This window comes from Dysidea avara, chromosome 3, assembly GCF_963678975.1.
Source record: "Dysidea avara chromosome 3, odDysAvar1.4, whole genome shotgun sequence".
Taxonomy (NCBI): domain Eukaryota; kingdom Metazoa; phylum Porifera; class Demospongiae; order Dictyoceratida; family Dysideidae; genus Dysidea; species Dysidea avara.
Genome location: NC_089274.1, coordinates 47,775,255 through 47,799,386, shown reverse-complemented (window position 1 = coordinate 47,799,386; position 24,132 = coordinate 47,775,255). Strand labels below are relative to the sequence as shown.

At 38.8% G+C, this 24,132-nt stretch overlaps 1 protein-coding gene across 1 annotated transcript in view; it reads left to right on the top strand.

Annotated features, from left to right (window-relative positions):
* Nucleotides 1-24,132, top strand: part of LOC136251320 (uncharacterized) — a 93,963-nt gene that overhangs the window by 53,770 nt on the left and 16,061 nt on the right. Inside the window, exons 5-9 of the mRNA XM_066043755.1 lie at nucleotides 9,841-10,203; nucleotides 10,699-11,085; nucleotides 21,500-22,156; nucleotides 22,209-22,306; nucleotides 22,367-22,785. Coding sequence (XP_065899827.1) covers nucleotides 9,841-10,203; nucleotides 10,699-11,085; nucleotides 21,500-22,156; nucleotides 22,209-22,306; nucleotides 22,367-22,785 — 1,924 coding nt within the window. The remainder of the gene's footprint in view (nucleotides 1-9,840; nucleotides 10,204-10,698; nucleotides 11,086-21,499; nucleotides 22,157-22,208; nucleotides 22,307-22,366; nucleotides 22,786-24,132) is intronic.

Here is a 24,132-nt window from a genome sequence, read left to right as displayed (position 1 = left end):
TGCTACATAGCTTATTGCTCAGCATTCCTGCAAGAAGTCCTTATAGGTGATAACAAACTAGCCACTATCATCCTTGTTTACAGTAACAGTTATTGTAACACATGCTTTGAGGTTGGTATGGTGTTCACACCTCTCTGCAGGGGAAACCAGATGGGTGGACTTTATCATTTACAAGAATTCTTAGCCTACTACTGCATAACAAATGGATTTTTAATGACAGTAATGTACAGGCATGGTATCACGATAGTTAATAACAAAATATCGCGATATCGATACTTTCAAAACATCGCGATATATCGCTAAAACGGTAGTATTGCTCAGCCCTGGTAAGCAGTGGAGCAAGCTAAGTAGACACATAATGTTGTTGTTGTTGTTGTTGTTGTTGTTGTTGTACTCTAAACATTTACATGAAAGACTGTACTATCATATGCATTTTGTTGCGAGTTCTTCAGCTGTAGGTCTGACTGGATTCCTTCACTGTGCCAGCCTGGATTCCTTCACCCTGCCAGCTGCTACCACAAGTAGAGACTGCTATTGAGGGACGCTCGCAGTTCAAATCTTTGTCAGGAGAGATGCTCTTTTATCCTGCCTGCAGTCACAGACAAGCCCCTCCAGTTCAGAGTGCCATCAGGAAATTGGGTTGCTAACAGCTGTTTGCCTCTCCCATCCAGATCAGTATCAGGAGACGCTCTCCCAACCAGATTACTAGCTGAAGATGCTCTCCCATCCAGATCATTATTAGGAGATGCTCTCCCATTCAAACAGCCAACTAGAGATGCTCTCCCAACCAGATTGCTAGCCGGAGACGCTCTCCCATCCAGATCACTACCAGGAGATGCTCTCCCAACCAGATCACTAGCTGAAGATGCTCTCCCATCCAGATCATTATTAGGAGACGCTCTCCCATTCAAACTGCCAACTAGAGATGCTCTCCCAACCAGATTGCTAGCCGGAGACGCTCTCCCATCCAGATCACTACCAGGAGACGCTCTCCCAACCAGCTCACTAGCACAATCTGGCACCTGCGCACAGGTGTTGATGCTGTCACAATCTGGCTAAAGCCATGTGACACAAATTAGTGGTGACCCGCAGGTCAACACATCACCTACTACTGCTATAAGCAGTTCGTCCATTCTCCTTAGAGGAGTCTGAGACAGCCAGGGGGCCTCACTTAGGATATCTGCCTTATCCACTAGGTTCTCCCGTTTGGCCTCTATTGTAAAGAGTTTAGGACAGAGACGCTTCTCTGCTCTAAACTCTTTCATTACTCAAGCATCAATAAACCAAAAGTACTTCCTACTTTGGCCCCGCTGGAATTACATAACCTTGCCTAGGCCATATACCATGGCAGATGAGTCCCCCTGGCACTTACCAAACACCCTCCTCAATCAATGGATTGCTGGAGGTGAAGAATGAAGATCCGAGGAACAGAGCACGTAAATAGGTGAGTGGTAGCGTAACTAAACATTAATTGCACATAATCCAACATCGTTTTCTCATTGCACCAGTGATTACAGCTGTAATTAATGTCCCAGTCATTTGGAAACTTCAATGAGGGAAGACAACGCTTTGTTGTCCCTTTGTACACCAGCTGCACTGGAAGACAATCTCCACTCATCGTTCCCCCTAAGACTGCCGTAATTTGGTGCTTGTCATCCTTCCCTATGATCTCTACGCGTTTGCTACCTTCCTTTGCCATCGTCCAATTATCAACTGGTACATAGTGTACAGCAGTTTGATCAAAGTTATGACCAGATCTGGAGGAATCTCATCCATTTCCATAACTTTATGTACATCTAGCAAAAACCCCTTCTTTATCTCTTCAAAATTTTTAACATCCACTTTTACTTTAGTGTTTGTTCTACGTTTCACCAACCCCATATGTTGCATAAGGTATTTAGCCCAGTCTTTTGATAACTCGAAGTCGTCGTTGCAGTGTATGCTGGCAAACTTGCTATCCCTCATTGCAATACCTGTGCCAATTACAATTGTAAGTGATGTATTCACAGCTCCACCACATTCACGAATTGCATTAAGGTAAGCTTGGACCTGTCTGTCTAAGTTTTCCCCAAGTAAAAGTGGCCTTCTCCTCTTTTTCGACAGTAACTCGAGTAATTCACCAGGGTCCTGGTCAGGGTCAGTATCTCGTGATCTTTTCCTTAGTTCTTCAGTGTATTTCCTTAGTTCATCATTGTATCAATGCTTTAACCTACGAACAGTCGGTTCCATTAGCAGTAGATCTGGTACTTTGTCATTGTAAACTCGTATAGCGGCAGCTATCCCAATTTCGCTGGCCTTCTTCCCTACTTACAATCTCTGGGCATCAGTCAGCTTAATATATTCTTTCTTTTTACTGGCTGTCAATACAGTCACCACGATTTCATTGGCTGCTGCAATAGTTGACGATGGAACTTCTTTCGAAAGACTGCCTGATGGATCAGGTAGTATCTCCTTAGTAACACTGGTAGTCTTCTTCTTCCAACTAAAATACTTTAACAATGACATTGTCACCTTCGTTGTCACCTGTTCAGTCTCGCACCTGTTAACAAATTCTACGATAATCGTTAGAAAATTTGCTTACCAGTTAAAAATTGATGGGTAAAAATTTAATGCATTACCCCATATCCATCCAAATCGTCAAAATTTCCCCCGTCAAAATATTGCGCTATACGGTATGCAATTTTTGTACAATTTGTAGTGTGTTCTACTCCACCCAATGGACAAGTTGATTGTGATAGTGGATTAGTGAACATGGGACTTGAAGAGGAAACTTGTACCTTCTCATGTGATCCTGGGAATATGTTGCAAGGAAGCGTTACTAGTGGGACTTGTGAGAACACTGGAAGTTGGAGTGGAAGACTGCCATCTTATGTGCTCCTTAATTGTGCTAACAGAATTGTGTCATCTGACAATTCAGAGCTATCACCATTATCTGCATTGTGTAACCTCACATATTTGTCTGAGTGTCCTCTAGGATGTAATGAAGGCTTTAGTGGAGACAATGTCACTTATTTGTGTAGTCTAAAAAATGATGTAAACATAGTTGAATGGATGCCAATAGTAGTGTTGTTTTAGTAATGCATTTGACTTTTAGTTTTAGTTATAGCTGTAGATAGAAAAACATTTTAGTTAAAGTTTTAGTTTTAGTTACCATCATTAATATATTTTATAGTTATAGTTTTAGTTTTAGATGCTAGATTAGTTATCATTTTCAATACGTTTTATTTATAGTTTTAGATGCTAGATTTTTATAGTTTTAGGTGAAGTTTTAGTTTTAGTTTCCATCTTCAATACACTTTAGTTATAATTTTAGATGTTACATTTCAAGAGTTTAGTTTCAGTTATGATAGTACTATATACTGTAATAGGGATCGTGAGCATTTGGGCTTTTCTGGCCAAAATTGCACCAATACAACTAAAATTCAACTTATATATTTGCTTCCCAAAAATTCTAAACCCCAAAGCCATGTGGGTATACATGCATGTATTTAAGTGCTACAAATTACACAGCTGCAAATTGAAAAGCATAGTTATATTGTTTGTGGGAAGCATTAGCACTTAAATAATACAAGATACACAATGTGTGCCATGATAAACGTGCATGGCAAACACAAGTCAATGCACCAAGGTACCAAAATCAAAATGATCAAGTGCCAAAACAATTGCAGTAAATATTAAGACCAATTTAGCAGTCAGTGCATGCTATCCTTCAGTAATTTGATGCATATTTCAACCCACCATGTTTGGTTCTGTAAAAATGAATGTACATGATTCTTTTTCAAAGAACACAGTGCATGTGATTTCACTATAAAGAGCTATTATCACAATTAAGTTTAAGGAAAATTAGGAATGTTAAGGTTGATTAGGGATCATAGAAAGGGAAACAAGAGGGAAGTTGTCTACACATATATTAGTAAACATTTAATTCCCACTTCAGCCTACAACCATGACTGAATTAGTGATTAAATGTTCACTAGTATATTTGCAGGTGTAGGTGACCTCCCTTGTATTCCTACCTTTTTTTTCTATGATTACTAATCATCCTTAAAATTCCTTAAACTTGTTTGTTTACTTTTTGCGACATTATTATAACTGATACTGCTTCAAAAGAAAGGATGGCACCAGAGGTAATGCAATTTTCATCTGAACATGCGCCTGACTAAAAAGTGAAGTGGGCATTATGCTGCTATGTTCAGCCCATTACACAGTGCTACAAATGAAGAACGGTAGGAGAAGCACCTCTGCAATCATTCCAGTCACCATAAAAATACAGACATTTTGCAAACCCCAACTATCAAATTGTTACTGACTCAAAAGTGAAGTGGCCATTATACGCTTTACTTTCACCTATTTTCATCCTGTTACACAGCGTTACAAATGAAGAATAGTATTAGAAGCGCCTCTGGAATCAATCAAGTCATCACATTAAATACGATTTACAAACATATACATCACGCTACTGTGAATTGATACCTTGGGACTGTCAGCAAAAAGAAATGGGACACAAATTAGAACAAAGGTAAGTCCATGGTGTGTGTATTGTACATACTGTGGTATGCCAAAAGGCATGTCTTGGGACAAAGTGACGTTAAATGGTGAAGAAATCAAGCCTGTACCCTTAGTCCCTTAACCATTCTTGGCTTGCCTGAAGGCATCAGGTAGCTAGTTAGTAGAAAATTCCTAAAATTTTGTAACGATCTATCGGAAGCATTTAGGGTCGTATTGGAGGCACTTTTGAGCTTGGTAATACCTAACCAATACTGCCAAGGTACCAGTATGGTATTATGAAGCTGATTTTTGGGTGATATCTTTTGGTCAGAAAAACCCAAACTTCTAATGAATTATACAGTACTACCGTACTATATGATTTAAATTCTGTGATAGTAGTTTAAGTTAGCTACGTTCTGCTTGAAAACATCACAGCAGCAACTTTTTAGCATTAAAGTGGAGATATCTTCATAGCAAAGCACTTTTAGTTGCTTTCATATTGATAGTTTATGTATATAGTGAATAATTAGCTATATGTGTTCAAGTGTTATTACAATAATTATATCAAGACACACGATAGTGTGTCGTGCAGCCCAAGAAGCCAGCGCGCCACACCGTGGGTATATTGACAGAAAGAAAGAAAATGTCATTTTCACACCTATGTATCTCGATGATACCTTAGGAACCAAATTTGCTGCAGAGTTTCCCGCCAGCTAGGGGAGTCCACATTCCAAATTTGAAGGAAATCGCTCAAGCCATTTCCGAGATACGAGCAGCCAAAGTTATGGTTTTTTTTCTCCGTTTTTTTTCTTCATTTTTCTTCTTCGTGTTTTCGCACACTTGCAAAAATTGCTATAAAATGCAAATGCGTACTCCGATCACCTTGAAATGTAGCATACAGAAAGGCAGTCCAAAGGCGAATCCTAGTATCAAATTTGGTGCAAATCCAATGAACGGTTAAGGATTTATGACCAATTATTCGCGTAAAACAAGATTGATTTGTTGTCACGCCTACGGAGTAAACCGCTTCATAGAATGAGTTGAAAATCGTTTTGTGGATAGATCAACCATTGTAGGAGTGCCTTTTGGTGGTTTGAAAGCAATCGAAATAAAGATCATGGATGAAACTGAAGGTGTGTAACAATTGCGCGATCGAGATTCGTGAATAAAAATGGCAGGTTATATAGAGCACCAGTTACACTGTTTTGCCAGCTATTTTGCCGGCAGTAGAGGGTATAATACTTAGAATGTTATGTACATTAAAAAAAAAAATTTGTACAAAAAACCTAAGAAAGCGAGAAAAAAAAAGTTGTCTAAGCAAGGGCTCGAACCCGGGCATTCGTACTCATAAGCAATGTTTGTAACAATTATACATATCAAAACATATGTATGGGATTTGTCAAATCAAGCATTTTCAGGTGGTCAACATTAAAAGTTTTCAAACACTGGGTTAAACCTTTAAAAATTAAGAATTATGCATTAAATAAATCTAAAATCTGTTTAATATCCTTTTTGAAACCTCAACTTGGTAAAACAGGCTGATCATAAAATCTCATCATTCCTTGTCATTTTTTATCCAATACAAAATACATGTATTTTACACTACACGCAAAAACACTAATTTACAACCTTTAACTGACAAAATGTCTACAGCACACCATACAATAAAAGAAAGCCCTTGAATTTCTCTATCCAATTCCGACCGTACAAATGGGAAAATGTCGCCATAGCGACAGTTATTTACTGCTGGTGATGACATAATACGCGCTCCATACATTAACCTATTGGAAAATTAAATTATCTCGCCGGGAAAATCCCAATTTACAAGTTATTATCCTCAACCAAATTCGCTAAATTTGGTATCATTCTACGCAGCGAAGGATGCTTAATAAGACTCCGACCGTACAAATTGTTAAACAGGTTAGGTTATAGAAGTACGTATGTTTAAAAACACGTGTTTTTACGGGCATTCTGAACATGTAAATTTTGCGGTACAAGGCTCCTTTCTAGCTTCCCCTTCGTTACTACACAAAGAACTTACACATGAATCGAATCACCTTTCATCAAGAATCTGATAAACCAAACTTCGTGTCCGTCAACCAAAGTACGTGGAAGTTATGGCGCCTTGTTTAGAGGACGGTGTTATTTTATACGAAACGGGCGTAACCCATTCGGAAATCCGGAATATCTTACACAAGTTTTGATATGACCACCGGTGCTGCAGCTACTCATCTCCTTTAGTTTCTACCTTATAAACATCCGACTGAAGCGACTTCTATATATAACAAGAGTGAAGAAGAAACCAAAGCTGAACCCTAGCCTACTCCTAACGCTAAGGAACTACTTTTCGCGTCCCCTAAAGTTGAATGCTCGGGGCAACCTACTAGACGCGTGCCCTAAAGTCAAATGCTTGGGACATATTGGACGCGTACCAACTCTAGCTCGCCTAGACAAAACTGGTTTGTTTGATAGTCCAGCAAATGATGGACTTGTGCCGGTAAAATAGCCATTCACGTTCGTAACCAGTGCCGGTACTATATCCACTTTGAATAAAAATACCAATAATTTTCACGCCTACCAGACAAACTGCATAGAGCAGTGAGCTGAAAATAGGTATGTAGCTGGAATAGTCATTGTAGAAGGTCCTTGCAGTAGTACAGAAGAATCGGATTACAAACCACTGAGTTATGATTCCAAAGCCAACTCCGTGTAGCAAATTCGAGATCGAGATACTCTAATAGAACAGTCACCCTAATAGAGCATTCAGCTAGTTCATGACTTACTCCATTATAGATTTCTATTACATTGCAAGTTATGCTGTAGGGAGTTCAGCAGCAACCAGTTAATATTGTAGACTGTTCAGCTACAAGCAAGTCACCCTGTAGAGAGTTCAGCTACAAATAATTATATTGCTGTATAATTTTTACAAGTCACAGTGAAGAGAGTTCAGCTATCAACAAGTCATGCACCCTGTAGAGAGTTCAACTACAAACAATTCACTTTGTAGAGAATTCTGCTACAAACGAGTGTTCATGCAGAGAGTTTAACAATCAAAATCCACCCTGTAAAGAGTTCAGCTTTACTAATTATAACAAGTTACTCTTAGAGAGATCAGCTAGAAACAAGAGTGAACTCAGCTAGAAAACGTCACCCTGTAGAGAGTTCAGCTACAAACAAATCACACTGTAGAGAGATCAGCTAGAAGAAGCCACCTTGTAGAGGGTTCAACTGTGAACTGATCACCCTGTAGAGAATTCAGCTAGAAACAAATCACCATGTAGAGAGTTCAGCTACAAAGAAACCATCCTGTAGAGAGTTCAGTTACAAACAAATCACCCTGTAGAGAGTTCAGCTAGACACAAGTCACCCGGTAGAGAGATCAGCTAGAAGAAGTCCCTTTGTAGAGAAATCAGCTAGAAGAAATCACCTTGCACAGAGTTCAGCTACAAAGAAACCATTCTGTAGAGAGTTCAGCTACAAACAAATCACCCTGTAGAGAATTCAGCTACAAACAAATCACCCTGCAGAGAGTTCAGCTACAAAGAAACCATCATGTAGAGAGTTCAGCAGCAAACAAATCATCCTGTAGAGAGTTCAGCTATGAAAAGATCACCCTGTAGAGAGTTCAGCTAGAAGAAGTTACCTTGTAGAGAGTTCAGCTACAAAGAAACCATCATGTAGAGAGACCAGCTGCAAACAAAATCACCCAGTAAAAAGTTCAGCTATGAATAGATCACCCTGTAGAGAGTTCAGCTAGAAACAAATCATCCTGTAGAGAGATCAGCTACAAAAACGTTACCCTGTAGAGAGATCAGCTAGAAGAAGTTACCTTGTAGAGAGTTCAGCTACAAAGAAACCATCATGTAAAGAGTTCAGTTGCAAACAAATTACTCTGTAGAGAGATCAGCTAGAAGAAGTTACCTTTTAGAGAGTTCAGCTAAAAAGAAACCATCATGTAGAGAGTTCAGCTGCAAACAAATCACCTTGTAGAGAGTTCAGCTACGAAAAGATCACCCTGTAGAGAGTTCAGTTAGAAGAAGTCGCCTTGTAGAGAGTTCAGCTACAAAGAAACCATCATGTAGAGAGTTCAGATGCAAACAAATCACCCTGAAGAGAATTCAGCTACAAAGAAACCAACATGTAGAGAGTTCAGCTACAAAGAAACCAACATGTAGAGAGTTCAGCTACAAACAAATCACCCTGTAGAGAGTTCAACTATGAAAAGATCACCGTGTAGAGAGTTCAGCTAGAAGAAGTCACCTTGTAGAGAGTTCAGCTACAAAGAAACCACCATGTAGAGAGTTCAGCTGCAAACAAATCACCCAGAAGAGAATTCAGCTACAAAGAATCCAACATGTAGAGAGTTCAGCTACAAACAAGCTAGTCACCCTGTAGAGAGTTCAGCTACTGTGTAAACAAGTTACCCTGTATAGAGATCGGCTACATATCAAGTCACCCAGTAGAGAGATCAGCTGCAAGCAAGTTATCCATAGGGAATAATTGATATGTAATAAATATATGTATTATGTATAATTTGCACATTTACTGATAAAATCAGAAATATTTAAAGTATTTAACATCTTCATCTTTTTCTTCTTCCTGTGGTAAAGAAAAAAAGATAGGTTTAAAAAGCCCCAAAGCTGGCCATAGGCCAGCTTTGGTCTATACAAAAAGAAGTGAAATTTAATCAATAATAGCCAAGCTGTAAAAAATTAGTGTGGCCCTGAGAAAGGCTATGGTGAAAAAAGATGTGAAATCCAAGGTGGCGGCCAAGAAATGGCTGTGATGGTAGGTTAATGGTAAAAATTTTAATAATGACAATTCAGGTGAATTTTGTGCCAAGACCTAGCGGCACCAAATTCACCTGAATTGTCATTATTAAAATTTTTACCATTAACCTACCATCACAGCCATTTCTTGGCCGCCACCTTGGATTTCACATCTTTTTTCACCATAGCCTTTCTCAGGGCCGCACTCATTTTTTACAGCTTGGCTGTTTTGGATTAGATATATTATACCATAGCAAAGTACTTTTAGTTTTAAACTAGCAACAAGTTTTATAGTTGTACTTTTAGTTTTAGTTTCAGTTATTTGTAAAGATTTAGTAATATTTTTAGTTTTAGTATAAGTTTCAATGTAAAAATTGAGGCACTTTTAGTTATAGTTTTAGTCTTTGCCTCAAATAACAAAAAGTAAAAGCCTCAACTAAAATCACTTTTAGTTTTAGCTTTGGTTAACTAAAACAACACTAGCCAATAAGTGATGTAGATTTAACATGTCAGCCATGTTAGTGTGTGGTCATAAAAGTCATTCAAATGTTTATAGTACATGTGTATACTTTATATTGTATAGTTCAATGTCTGTCTTTTACTAACGGAATTCTCCGGTGCCCAAATGAATCTACAACTGTTGTCTTTGAGGAAACTTGTACATTTTCCTGCAATGGAGGTTATGAATTACAAGGATCTAATAATGGGACTTGTTTAGCTAATCAAAGTTGGAGTAGAGGAGATCCAATATGTGCAGTATTAAATTGTTCCACATCACCACCTCTTGATAACTCACAACTACAGTTACCATGTGACACACAGTACCAGTCAACATGTACTACTGTCTGTGTTGATGGCTACACTGGAGGAGGAGGATCCTACACATGTGATGTGACTGGTGTGGGTAATAGTGTAGGATGGAGAGGTAGTACATCTTGTCAGAGAGGTAAGCTTATACTACAGTGTTTATGGGTAGTTCTGTCCCATGCACTGAAATCCTACACCAAAGTAAAAAAGTAGGAGGGTGTGGTAGTTAAACCCTGGGAATGGAAGTTAAACCCCAGTATGTGAGAATACTTAAGTATGAAAGACAAATTGATTTACACATTCATTGGGATCAAAGGAAATATGAAGCCATATCATAAAACTGTGAGCACATCAAAATTAAAACTGTATACAACTTTACTAGCCTCATTGTAGTTCTTTATGAAGTCAAATGCTTCAAAGTGGCATGTCATAACACATTATCAACACTTCAATTTAGCAATTGTCACATTGTTTATGAAGTTAAGTGCTTCAAAGTGTGGGACAGAAGCCAGTTAAAACACACCTTCACTCATAGGATATCAATTATCAACACCTCGGTTTTGGCTTTGGCCTCAGGTTGATAGCAATGATATCCTACTCTTGGTGAGGTTTAACTATAATTTGATCTATGTAGTGAACTGCACTGTGTTAAACAATCCTATTGATGGGATAATGAATTGTTCATTGGGAGATGATGGTGTTCCTTCCTATGAAGACACTTGTAGTTTCACATGTAACACTGGTTATGAGCTAACTGGTAGTCCTCAGAGAACATGTCAGTCTAATGGTAATTGGAGTGGATCACCAGTGTCCTGTACCATCATGGAGTGTCCCTCATCCTCTCTACCAATGAACAGCATGTTGGCTGAGTCTTGTAGTAGCACATATCAGTCAATATGTGATCTGAAGTGTGAAGAAGGCTTTAATGGTAGTGGAAACGCATCTTATGTGTGTGATGTGTTGAGTGATGGATCATCAGTAATGTGGATGACTAGTGGAGGAGGATGGAGTTGTGAGAGAGGTTAGCATACAAGTAATGTACATGTAACTGTAGCTACATTGTCAAACTTTGGGTTTATGCTGCTGGGAATAAGCTATGACCTGTAACCGGATTTTACAAAGTTGTCTGTTTGAACACAATGTGTATTTGTGACCCAATTTGTGAAATGTACCTTTTACACATGTTTTATGTACTAGCTATTAAAAAATTTAAATTAAAAAGGAAGTAGGGATTGATATAATAATTATACATGCTAAGGAAACAAGCACAAAAATGATAAAGTTGAAATGAGAAACAATCCATGCAATAAAGAGTAAGGAAACAAGATTAGATAACTACTTGTTAAAATTGAGACACACTTTAATCCCTACTTTTGGCTAATTTGATGGTCTCATTTCAAGATGCTAGCCAAAAGTAGGCATTAGCTAATAATGCCTTAAGGGGCAGATCCACCTCGGGATCCAGACTTCTAAAAGCGAGGGTTCTACTCTTAATGGTGCATGGACTCTCCAGCGATGTTTTATTGTTAAATCATCAACATTTAGGTCATTAGAAATGCAGCTGAAGCCTTAACAGTTGCTGTAATAGCTTTAAAATACAAAACGATAATTATTTTAGAGGTGCTTATTGCGTACGAAGGTAAAAGATAGCTGCTTCAAGTGATATTTATACTATGTGGAAAACAAAAGGTATAATAGCTAGACATAAAAAGTAAACAAACTAGCTATTAAAAAAATTTAAAGTTTAAAAGGAAGTAGGGGTTGATATCAAGACACACGGTAGTGTGTCGTGCGGCCCAAGAAGCCGGCGCGCCACACCGTGAGTATATTGACAGGAAGAACGAAAACGTCATTTTCACACCTTTGTATCTCGGTGATCACTTATCTGATTGGAACCAAATTTGCTACACAGTTGCCCGCCAGCCAAGGGAGTCTACATTCCAATTTTGAAGGAAATCGCTCCAGCCATTTCCGAGATACGAGCTGCCAAAGTTTCGTTTTTTTTTCTTCTTCTTCGTCTTTTCGCACACTTGCAAAAATTGCTATAACACGCAAACGCGTACTCCGATCGCCTTGAAATTTGGCACACAGAAAGGGAGTCCAAAGGCGAATCGTAGCATCAAATTTGGTACAAATCTGATGAATGGTTCAGGAGTTATGACCGATTATTCGCGTAAAACAAGATCGATTTGTTGTCACGCCTACAGGGTAAACCGCTTCATGGAATGAGTTGAAAATTGCTATGTAGATGGAGTAACCATCGTAGGAGTGCCTTTTGGTGGTTTGAAAGGAATCGAGATAAAGACCACGGAGATATGACACAAAACCCAACCTGTGTCACAATTACGCGATCGATTTTTATGAATAAAAAAGTATTAGTTTTCACGCCTACTAGGCAAACCGCTTAGAGCAATGAGCTGAAAATCGGTGTATAGCTGGAATAATCTTCATAGAAAGTCCTTGCAGTAGTACAGAAGAATCGGATTACAAACCACTGAGTTATGATTCGAAAGCCAACTCCGTGTAGCAAATGCGAGATCGAGATACTCTAATAGAACAGTCACCCTAATAGAGCATTCGGCTAATTTATCTACTCCATTATAGAATTTTATTACATCACAAGTTATTCTGTAGGGAGTTCAGCTGCAAACAGTTAATCTTATAGACAGTTCAGCAAGAAGACAGTCACCATGTGGAGAGTTAAGCAAATATACCACTATAGAGATTCAGAACATTACAAGTCACACTGAAGAAAGTTCAGCTATAAACAAGTCATGCACTGTGTAGAGAATTCAGCTACAATTAAGTCACTCTCTAGAGAATTCAGTTACACAGAATTCTGCTACACACAAGTCACTGTGGAGAGAGTTCAGCTACAAACAAATTACCCTTTAGAGTGATCAGCTACAAACAAAACACTTTGCAGGGTGTTCAACTGCAACAAATCTATTACCTTTAGAGCGATCAGCAATGAACAAATCAACACAAATCTACCTGTAGAGAGATCAGCTAGAAACAAACCACCCTGAAGAGAGTTCAGCTACAAAAAATCACCCTGTAGAGACATCAGCTAGAAACTAGACACAATGTAAGGAGTTCAGCTACAAGCAATCACCCTGTAGAGAGTTCAGCTAAAACAAATCAACCTGCAGAGAGGTCAGCTACAAACAAATCACCTTATAGAGAGTTCAGCTACAAACAGATTACCTGTAGAGAGATCGGCTACAAACAAATCAACCTGCAGAGAGATCAGCTATATACACACAAATCAACTTGTAGAGAGATCAGCTACAAACAAATCACCCTGTAGAGAGATCAGCTAGAAACTACACACAATGTAAGGAGTTCAGCTACAAACAAATCACCCTGTAGAGAGATCAGCTACAAACTAGACACAAAGTAAGGAGTTCAGCTACAAGCAAATTACCCTGTAGAGAGTTCATCTACAAACAAATCAACCTGTAGAGCAAACAGCTAGAAACAAATCACCCTGAAGAGAGGTCAGCTACAAAAAATCACCCTGTAGAGAGATCAGCAAGAAACAAATCACCCTGAAGAGAGGTCAGCTACAAAAAAATCACCCTGTAGAGAGATCAGCTACAAACAAATTGCCCTGTAGAGAGATCGGCTACAAACAAATCAACCTGCAGAGAGATCAGCTACACACAAATCAACTTGTAGAGAGTTCAGCTACAAACAAATTACCCTGTAGAGAGATCGGCTACAAACAAATCAGCCTGTAGAGAGTTCAGCTAAAACAAATCAACCTGCAGAGAGATCAACTACAAATAAATCACCTTATAGAGAGTTCAGCTACAAACAAATTACCCTATAGAGAGATCGGTTACAAACAAATCAACCTACAGAGAGATCAGCTACACACAAATCAACTTGTAGAGAGATCAATTACAAACAAATCACCCTGTAGAGAGATCAGCTAGAAACTACACACAATGTAAGGAGTTCAGCTACAAATAAATCACCTTATAGAGAGTTCAGCTACAAACAAATCACTCTGTAGAGAGATCAGCTAGAAACTCGACACAATGTAAGGAGTTCAGCTACAAGCAAATCACCCTTTAGTGAGTTCAGCTACAAACAAATCAACCTGCAGTGAGATCACCTACAAAAAAGTACCTTGTACAGAGTTCAGCTACAAACAAATTACCCTGTAGAGAGATCGGCTACAAACAAATCAACCAGTAGAAAGATCAGCTACACACAAATCAACTTGTAGAGAGATCAGCTATAAACAAATCACCCTGTAGAGAGATCAGCTAGAAGCTAGTCACAATGTAAGGAGTTCAGTTACAAGTAAATCACCCTGTAGAGAGTTCAGCTAAAACAAATCAACCTGCAGAGAGATCAGCTACAAATAAATCACTTTATAGACAGTTCAGCTACAAACAAATTACCTTGTAGAGAGGTCGGCTGCAAATTAATCAACCTGCAGAGAGATCAGCTACACACAAATCAACTTGTAGAGAGATCAGCTACAAACAAATCACCCTGTAGAGAGATCAGCTAGAAACTAGATACAATGCAAGGAGTTCAGCTACAAGCAAAATCACCCTTTAGTGAGTTCAGCTACAAACAAATCAACCTGCAGTGAGATCACCCACAAAAACGCACTTGTACAGAGTTCAGTTACAAACAAATCACCTTGTAGAGAGATCAGGTAGAAGAATTCACCTTGTAGAGAGTTCATTTACAAAGAAACCATCATATAGAGAGTTCAGCTACAAAGAAATTACCCCGTAGAGAGTTCAGCTAGAAGAAGTCACCTTGTAAAGAGTTTAGCTACAAAGAAACCATCATGTACAGAGTTCAGCTACAAAGAAACCACCTGTACAGAATTCAACTACAAACAAATCACCCTGTATAGAGATCAGCTAGAAGAAATTACCTTGTAGATAGTTCAGCTACAACAATTCATCCTGTAGAAAAATCATGCTAGAAGAAGTCACCTTGTAGAGTGTTCAGTTACAAAGAAACCATCATGTAGAGAGTTCAGCTGCAAACAAATCACTCTGTAGAGAGTTCAGCTACAAAGAAACCGCCATGTAGAGAGTTCAGCCTCATACAAACCACCTAGTAGAGAATTCAACTACAACATATCACCCTGTAGAGAAGAAGTTACCTTGTAGAGAGTTCAGCTACAAAGAAACCACCATGTAGAGAGTTTAGCTGCAAACAATTCAAATGTAGAGAGTTCAGCTAGAAACAAATCACCCCGTAGAGAGATCAACTGGACGAAGTCACCTTGTAGAGAGTTCAGCTACAAAGAAACCATCATGTAGAGAGTTCAGCTGCAAACAAATCACCCTGCAGAGAGTTCAGCTACAAAAAAATCACCCTGTAGAGAGTTCAGCTAGACGAAGTCAGCTTATAGAGAGTTCAGCTACAAAGAAACCATCATGTAGAGAGTTCGGCTATAAAGACACCACCATGTAGAGAGTTTAGCTGCAAACAAATCACCTGTTACAGAGAGTTCAGCTACAAAGAAACCATCCTGTATATAGTTCAGCTACATTTCAAGTCACCCAGTAGAGAGATCAGCTGCAAAAAAAATCCTGTGGGGAATAATGAGCATGTAATAAATATATGTATATAATTTGTATAATTACTAATAAAATCAAAAATAATTGAAGTACTAAAATTCTTCTTTAAGTTCTTTTCTTCTTCCTGTGGTAAAGAAAAAAACACATGGGTTAAAAAAGCCCCAAAGCCAGCCATAGGCCGGCTTTGCAGTATACAAATACAAAAAGAAGTGATATCTAATCAAAAACAGCCAAGCTGTCAAAAAAGGTGCGGCCCCCATAAAGGCCATGGTGAAAAAAGATGTGAAATCCAAGGTGGCGGCCAATAAATGGCTGTGATGGTAGGTTAATGGTTACATTTTAATAACGGCAATTCAGGTGAATTTTGTGCCGCTTGGTCTTGGCACCAAATTCACCTGAATTGTTGTTATTAAAATGTAACCATTAACCTACCATCACAGCCATTTCTTGGCCGCCACCTTGGATTTCACATCTTTTTTCACCATGGCCTTTTTGGGGGCCGCACCTTTTTTGACAGCTTGGCTGTTTTTGATTATATAATAATTATACATGCTACAAAAAGTAAGGAAACATACAGCTGAAATGAGAAATGATCCACGCAATAAAAAGTAAGGAAACAAGATTAGATGACTACTTAAAACTAAACTGGTAAGACTATAAAACGACTACCCAGCATTAATAAATGCTAGAGACAACTCTTTGGCTACTACACCCGTTCACACTCGTCTTACGCACACATACAATCACATGTTTGAGTTGTGGCGCGCGCCGCAACTATTAAGTGCTGCAACTATTAATTAGAAAATGGTATGTTAGCAATGCCTTGAAGTTTGATTAAAACATGTAGAAGTTTCTTAATCACGAAGAGACTCCACCACAAGTCTCTTAGTGCTAAGAGACTCGTGGCTAACCACGTTAGTTAATTAGTTATCCACACCAAGAATTTATTGTTAACCACTGAAATATTGTCAACAAAACAATAGCACAACCAAACCATCATGTTCTTCACCACCCTATTCTGGTGCTGGAAGGTTAACTGGAGTACTGCCAAGGTAGGTATTGGTGTCTTAATTTCCTAGAAAATTGGCTGCATTGCTGTGTGACACAACAAGCCAGCGCCATTATACAGTAATTCTGCTAGCTGTCTTTCTCCACTTTCACTTCGTTTACATGAGGCACGGTGACGCCAATAAAAGTGCCATTTCAGTCCCTAAGCCTTGAAAGTAAGTTAGCCTTCCCATGCAGCCTTGTACGTGACACCGTCACATGAGGCATAGCTACGATATCCTTTTCACTGCTGGCAGACCATTTTCTAAAACAGTAAGACATTCCAAACTAGCACCTTTGAAGTATAGACATCCTCGGAGTCGGTGTTAGAATGATGCAATAAAAACCTCGGCTCCCACCTCGGTTTTCATTACGTCATTCTAACACCTCCTCCTCATATGTTTATACTTCGAAGATTCCAGTTTGGAGTGTCTTACTATATCATAACTTATCCTTCAAGAAGAACAAAGAAGCGAATGAATGATGAAAGCAAACAGCATGGTGCAGTGGACAGGTGCATCGGAACAACAACAGATGGTGCATCAGAACAACAGATTCGTGAATCCACCGTCATTACCTTGGCTGTCTGAAATTTCTGGAGCTGTACACCTAGCGCAACTGGGTCTTACAGCAGGCAGTCAGGCAGACGAAATCCAGGTGAATTTCAAAAATTTTAAAACTCACTGTACATCAAAACATTCGACTTTTCACTTCATTTAATAAAGCTACAGCATCATTACAGCAGTACTAATGCATTCCAGGTGGTTTTTTGGGTACAAAAAATTACAAAAAATGTAAAAAATTATGAAAGCCACTTGATTTCTAACCAATCCCTACTTATTAAGTACTATCGTACTTAATGATATTCAATTGATCATACAGTACGTGCTCAAATGCAATGTCACATTTACTTGCTACTTGATACTAGCCATTCAAATACTCTCACTTGGCACTCAAGAGAAAATTGAGAGCGGTAAGTGATTTATGCTCTTGAGATGAAACTTGTGAGTAGCTTCATACTTGTCTTGCACTTGCAATGCACTTGCCATATGTGACTGGATTTTGGGAAAAGGATCCAAATTGCACATTAGAAGTTTTGAGATCAAGTCAGCATAACTTGTCAAGAAGAATTCAAGTCAGCATAACTTGCCAAGGATAGCAAGCATGCATATGAAATTTACACTAACAAGAAATTCATCAATCTATTATCTTTCAGACCACTTCCAGTACTTGTAGCTGCTTATAGAGTTTCTTACCACATAAGATAGAAAATCTGAGCAGTTGGATTAGTGAAGTAGTATCATGAGAGTACACAAGGGGAGGAGGGTGGGGGTGGTGGGGTGGGGTGGGCTAGAGATAGACTTCAAAATGGAGGCAGACCACAATTGAAGTCCAGACACAAAATTACAGGGCCATGCTGGCTCCAATATGCAGTAAATCATGTTTGGCCAACATTATCAAGCCATCCACCAGTAAACCACTGATTCTTTCCAAGCCAGACCCTTCACAAGACTAGAAACTGCCATTCGGGCTCTCCACACAACCCTGAAAAGACATCTGTTAAAACCAATTTGAGTAGTACTGAGGGTCAGAACTAGTAGTACAATAGTGTAGCTCTAATCCACTGGTGGTGTTAGTTTGATTTTGCCTGATGTGCAATTTGGATCGGTTCTGTAAAATCTGGTCACATTTATCATATACCGTATAGCTGGAAATTTCCGAAAGTAAAAATTTCGAAAAACTGTTCTTAATCCATAATTCAAAACTTTTATTTTCAAAAACTGGCTGATTTAGCTAACTAGCTATAATTTGAAAGTTTTTATTTTCGAAAATGGCAACTGACACTTCAACGGATCGTTCAGATCATTATATAAACTCTATGGTTTGTGGTCATCATGTATATAAGGATATATGGACACCCGAGATAGCCTGAGAGGAATTGACGTGCAGAAGAGAGGTTGGAAACATTCATGACCTGCACGCTGTAGCCGTCATACGTGGCAGCAATGTGGTTGGTCATGTACCACATACAATATCAATGCCCTGCAATGTTTTTATCAGAAGAGGGGGGTGATACGCTGTATCATCACGGGTCATAGGCAATATTCTTTGGATTTAGAGAGGGGAGGTTTCGATGTTCCATGCAAGCTGAAGTTTGAAGGGAGCCAAAATTCAATAGATCAGCTGTTGGAGAAGATTCGTAGTGCACCTGTAGACAGTCAACGTGGTAGTGTTCCGACGTCTATTACCAGTAACCAGTCACAGCAAAATAGTAAGTTGTATATACATCACAGTGCAGTGCTGTAAGCTAAGGCCATGCACTCCAAGTAGATTCATTGTTTTCCATTTCATTGACTTTGCCTGAAATACTTGCGGGCGCAGGCAGTTTGCTTTCCTTCAATCTTTATAGCTATTTCTAAATTCATGACCGGCTTAAGAATAAAATTAGAATTTTCAGTTTGACACAATCTATAAATCCGTATGGACCTATCAATATAATGCCACACCATTCTCCCTTGGGTATGCAGGACCATAATTCTGATTATTATTAATGCTTCTCTGAATGATTATATTAATGTAGTACTGAGCTCACAAGTGAGAAAGTTGGAAAAGTCTACACTGGAAAAAACATGCACATCAGTCATTTCGTGCACTGCTATATTTGGTGGGGGCTCAGGTGAGACTATAATTCAGGCTAAAGAAATAAAAAGTAGTGAAACAAGGGAGCTGGGTCGCCTACAACTGAAGATGTACTAGTCCCTACTTCAGTCTATACCCTAGGGATTACTGCTAGTATACAGTATCTTTACCTGGCTCCTTTGTTTCGCCACTTTTTATTTCTTTGATTCCTAATTGAGCTTAAAATCCTAATTTTTACTTGTACTTGTTTCTTTACTTTTTTTAGCCTTGTTCTGACTGGTGAACCCATGCATACCACATTTGAAGAAAGAATGGCACCAGGCTTATTGTTTTTATCCAAGTGTAACCCAACTCTCAATTACTGAAATAGCAAAGTGGCCATTGCGCTTTGTTTTCAACTATGCACAGCCCAGTACACAGTGGTGCAAATGAAGAACACTATGAGATGGACCTCTGCAATCAATGAAAAACCATTCAGTCAGTCAGTAGAAAATTCCAGACCAAACCTCCTTGATATCACTCAAAATTCCAGCAACTGCAAATGCATTAAGTGCTTTAAAAACAATTATTATTTCAGTGATTTTATCATTTGTTTTAGTATAACCATGGAATTATTTTGCTTAGGCTTCAAACCTTTCTGCAGTAGTCTGGAATAGTAAGATTCAACCTAGACCACTAATGTTGTGAAGCAATTTTACTCATAACTAGCTAGCTAGCTTTACAGCAGCCCAGTGGCGTAGCCAAACCTGGGCAAGCCAGGGCATTGCCCTGGCATCAGACTATTTTGCCCCACCATCAGCCACCCAGAACCCTGAGCAATTAAAGACGTGGGCTGGATTAAAGTTAACTACTCCATTATTGTACAAGAATAGCTACCAGTAGATAGCATAACTTACTAACCGTGTTATTTTCACCAATGTCTTTCTTTCCGACTAGTCGATGGACAGAGATGGGATTATCCAAGGGACTTTCCCTTTGAATAACTCGATTGTGTACAAATAATAGGAAGCATTAAATAGAAGCGAGATCATGTGATTACAAAAAAACTGCACAGCATTGTGACAAGGACAAGGATTATTATTAATTCTTCCAGTATAGTGGGATGGACAGTTAACAATTGGATTAACTTGTGTAACTATTGGTGCAGTCAAAACTCGAATCGGAGAATGGAGGCGAGATATTTGAGGCATTAGCACCCGCCTAGCCACATAGATACTACTAAGTGATAGTTCAAACAGTATGGAATGCTTATTCAGTCAGCAATTGTTTTCTCTTTTTTATTTCTAGGCTGTGGCACTGGCAGAGGACACCCATCACGTGATACAACACCATAAGCGCTTCGTGCTTTAATTAAGGTTTCTTCCAAGTCTGGTATTAAGACGGAGATGTGTATATGGAATAAGAAGGCCAATAGCTAGCATTCACCTAGAGTAAGGTTAAAGTGCATTAGTCATGCATACAGTAGTGTAGGTAAAGTATACGTAGTGATGCATACACATTTTTAAAATGCTGTATTGATGTCCATATGAAGATGGCATGTGTATGTGTGTTGCATGGTTGAAGGGCTTGCCCGCCCAGTGCGCGGGCATGGCAAAAAGTCTGGCTACGCCACTGCAGCAGCCTACATTTACCATGTAACTAGTGAGCTACATGTTTGAATCTGCCACTTTGTCAGAGAGTATTAACCACAGCTACGGTCTTGCATGAAGTAAGGCAGCTGCTTTCTCACTTTAGAATTGGAAACCAGTCAGCAAATTTTTTAGAACTGCCCCTGGATATATACAACCTTGCAAGGACAACATTCAATGTTTATACATGGTTTTTTATGTAGGATCATTGCCTCAACCTCCAGAATATACTATAACTGAATTCCCAAAACTGTAAACATTTTATCTCTTTGAAATTTAGATACCATATTTGTTTTAAGATTTTGCTAGTTTACTACTCTGTGTGTCCATGAAAATACAAGTAACTGGTAACTGTGACTAAAAGCAACCAAGAATTAGTCTTTAACCTGCATTGAGTAAACATTAGAGTTTCCAATACTTTGTTTTGGTAGTAATACTTCTTTGGTTCATTATGAGAAAATAATAAGTTGTACATATATAATCAATATACTTAACGCAAGATTACACACATGCACAAAGTTATCTATCCTATTTTCAATTCCTACCATTTCATCACTAGATATGGCTACACCAGTTATGACTACCACTTCAACACCAGTTATGGCTCTCACTTCAACACCAGTTATGGCTACCACTTCAACACCAGTTACGTCTACCACTTCAATACCGGATATGACTACCACTTTAACACCAGTTATGTCTACCACTGCAACACCAGTTATGGCTACCACTTCAACACCAGATATGACTACCACTTTAACACCAGTTATGTCTACCACTACAACACCAGTTATGGCTACCACTTCAACACCAGATATGGCTGCCATTTCAACACCAGATATGACTACCACTTTAACACCAGTTATGTCTACCACTACAACACCAGTTATGGCTACCACTTCAACACCAGATATGGCTGCCATTTCAACACCAGATATGACTACCACTTTAACACCAGTTATGTCTACCACTTCAACACTAGTTATGACTACCACTTCAACACCAGTTATGGCTACCACTTCAACATCAGAAATGTCAATTAACACAGTTGGTGGTGTAAATGAAAATACTGATGGTGGTTCATCATCTTCTGGTGCTGCTGGAATTGCTGCTGGTTGTGTAATTGGAGTTGTCATCTGTATAATCATTGTCTTACTCATCATACTATTACTGTGGTACAGGAAAAGAAAGAAGGGAAAACTTAACATCGAGCAAGGTATATTTTTGTTGTACTGGTAACATTACTCATATGTTTGCTTTTGTGACAGTAAACATTGAGCTAGAAACTATTACAAAACATGTTGATGATAGCAGTCAGTATTCAGCAGTTGGAAAGCCTATAAATAATGGTACTATTGTAATTAAAGTAAGTAAAACTGATAGCAATATTTATGGATGTTAAGGCCTGTGTATGTATATCTCTCAGAATCCTGGTCCTGATTATGAGACTCCAGAGTTTTGGCGGAATGATGTGTATAAATCATCTGAACCAGTCCCTTATCTAGCTCCAGATAGCACAATAGGCAGACATCTACCAAAAGTGGAATCCAATGACTATGAAGCTCTGGAAAATGTGGATACATACTCATCGGCATTGCACACCTACTCTGATACTGTGAATAGTCCTCTAGTGCCCTCTGATATATATGATGATACAAGAGAAACTGAGGATTATACAGAAGTACCTGACGTCGATGACACCACTGGAGAGTCAATTGTTGGAGATACAGGTACTGGAGGTGAGGAAGAAGAAGAGGTATTCTTAGATCCTGGGCACTCAGAGGAAGCTATTTATTCTTGTTTTGAAACAAAAATGTTTCGGACTATCAAGGCAGGCAATGTGAAGTAAGCCATGCAATTTTTAAGGTGCATGTATATATTATTAAGTACGATAGTACTTAATAATTAGATATTGGTAAGAAATCATAAATTTGTGACCGGGCCTGCGAAAACAGGGAATGTGGGCACAAACTACACCCCAGCACCCTACAGTACTGGAACAGAATATCTGCATTGTGTAACTTGCATCATAAAGCCAATTAACTGCTTACTACCAGGCTGAAAATTGCACTATAATAGCATAATGGTATAAAAAGTTATGAGTGATGGAAGTTTGAAAAAGTAGGCAAAATCATGTGCCCACATGCCCTATTTTTGCATGCCTGGTCACAATTTTTGCACTTTAAAAAACAATCTTGCAATAAGAAAAACTACCTGGAATGCATTAATACTGCTGTAATGATGCTGTACCTTGGTTAAATGAAGCGAAAAGTTGAATGTATCAATGTACATTGAGTTTTAAAATTTTTGAAATTCACCTGAATTTTGTCTGCCTGAATGTCTGCTGTAAGACCCGGTTGTGCTAGGTGTACAGCTCTAGAAATTTCAGACAGCCAAGGTATTGACGGCGGATTCATGAATCTGTTGTTCCAATTACGTTCTGTCCATTGCACCATGCTGTTTGCTTTCATCATTCATTCACTTCTTTGTTCTTCTCTTAGGTGCTTCATAGTTGTGGTGCATGCCACAAACCCAAACACGTGATTTTAACGAAGTGTGAGTACGTATGCGTAAGACGAGGGTAAACGGGTGTAGTAGCCAAGGAGTGCAGAAAGAAATGCAGCTCAATCCTTTAACAGCTACTGTACTAGCTTTAAAAGAGAAAAGATAATTATTTTAAAGGTGCTTATTGCATACAAAGGTACTGTATAGCCTAAATACTTTGAGGGGGAAATTTTTGCTGATTTCATGGTTTTGGGGGTTACCAGCAAAAAAATTATCCTTGAAATATTTACCATAAATTGGATTATTTTCGACGGTAATAAATTTTCAAGGTTAGCTACATCCACGAAAATTTAACATGCAAATATAAACAAACATCAAAATTTTTGCACATGTTTTAATTTTAACCGGCACATGAGTAACCATCCCACCCTGTGGTAAGTCCACTCATGTTCCAGTTATACACCTATCAATGTCAAGCCCTACCTACCCCAGGTCAGGCAGAGGTGGGGATTGGTGAGGATTTGCAAATGCTAGATGACAAATTCCCCACCCCTGGGGACAACTTCGAGTTACAAATCCCTTACTAATTCGTATTATTTATCCCGGGAATCACTAACAATATGGCCAAGTATGGTTATTCGTGTTGCAAATGCCCCTACCCTGGGGACACGTTTGGGTGACAAATCC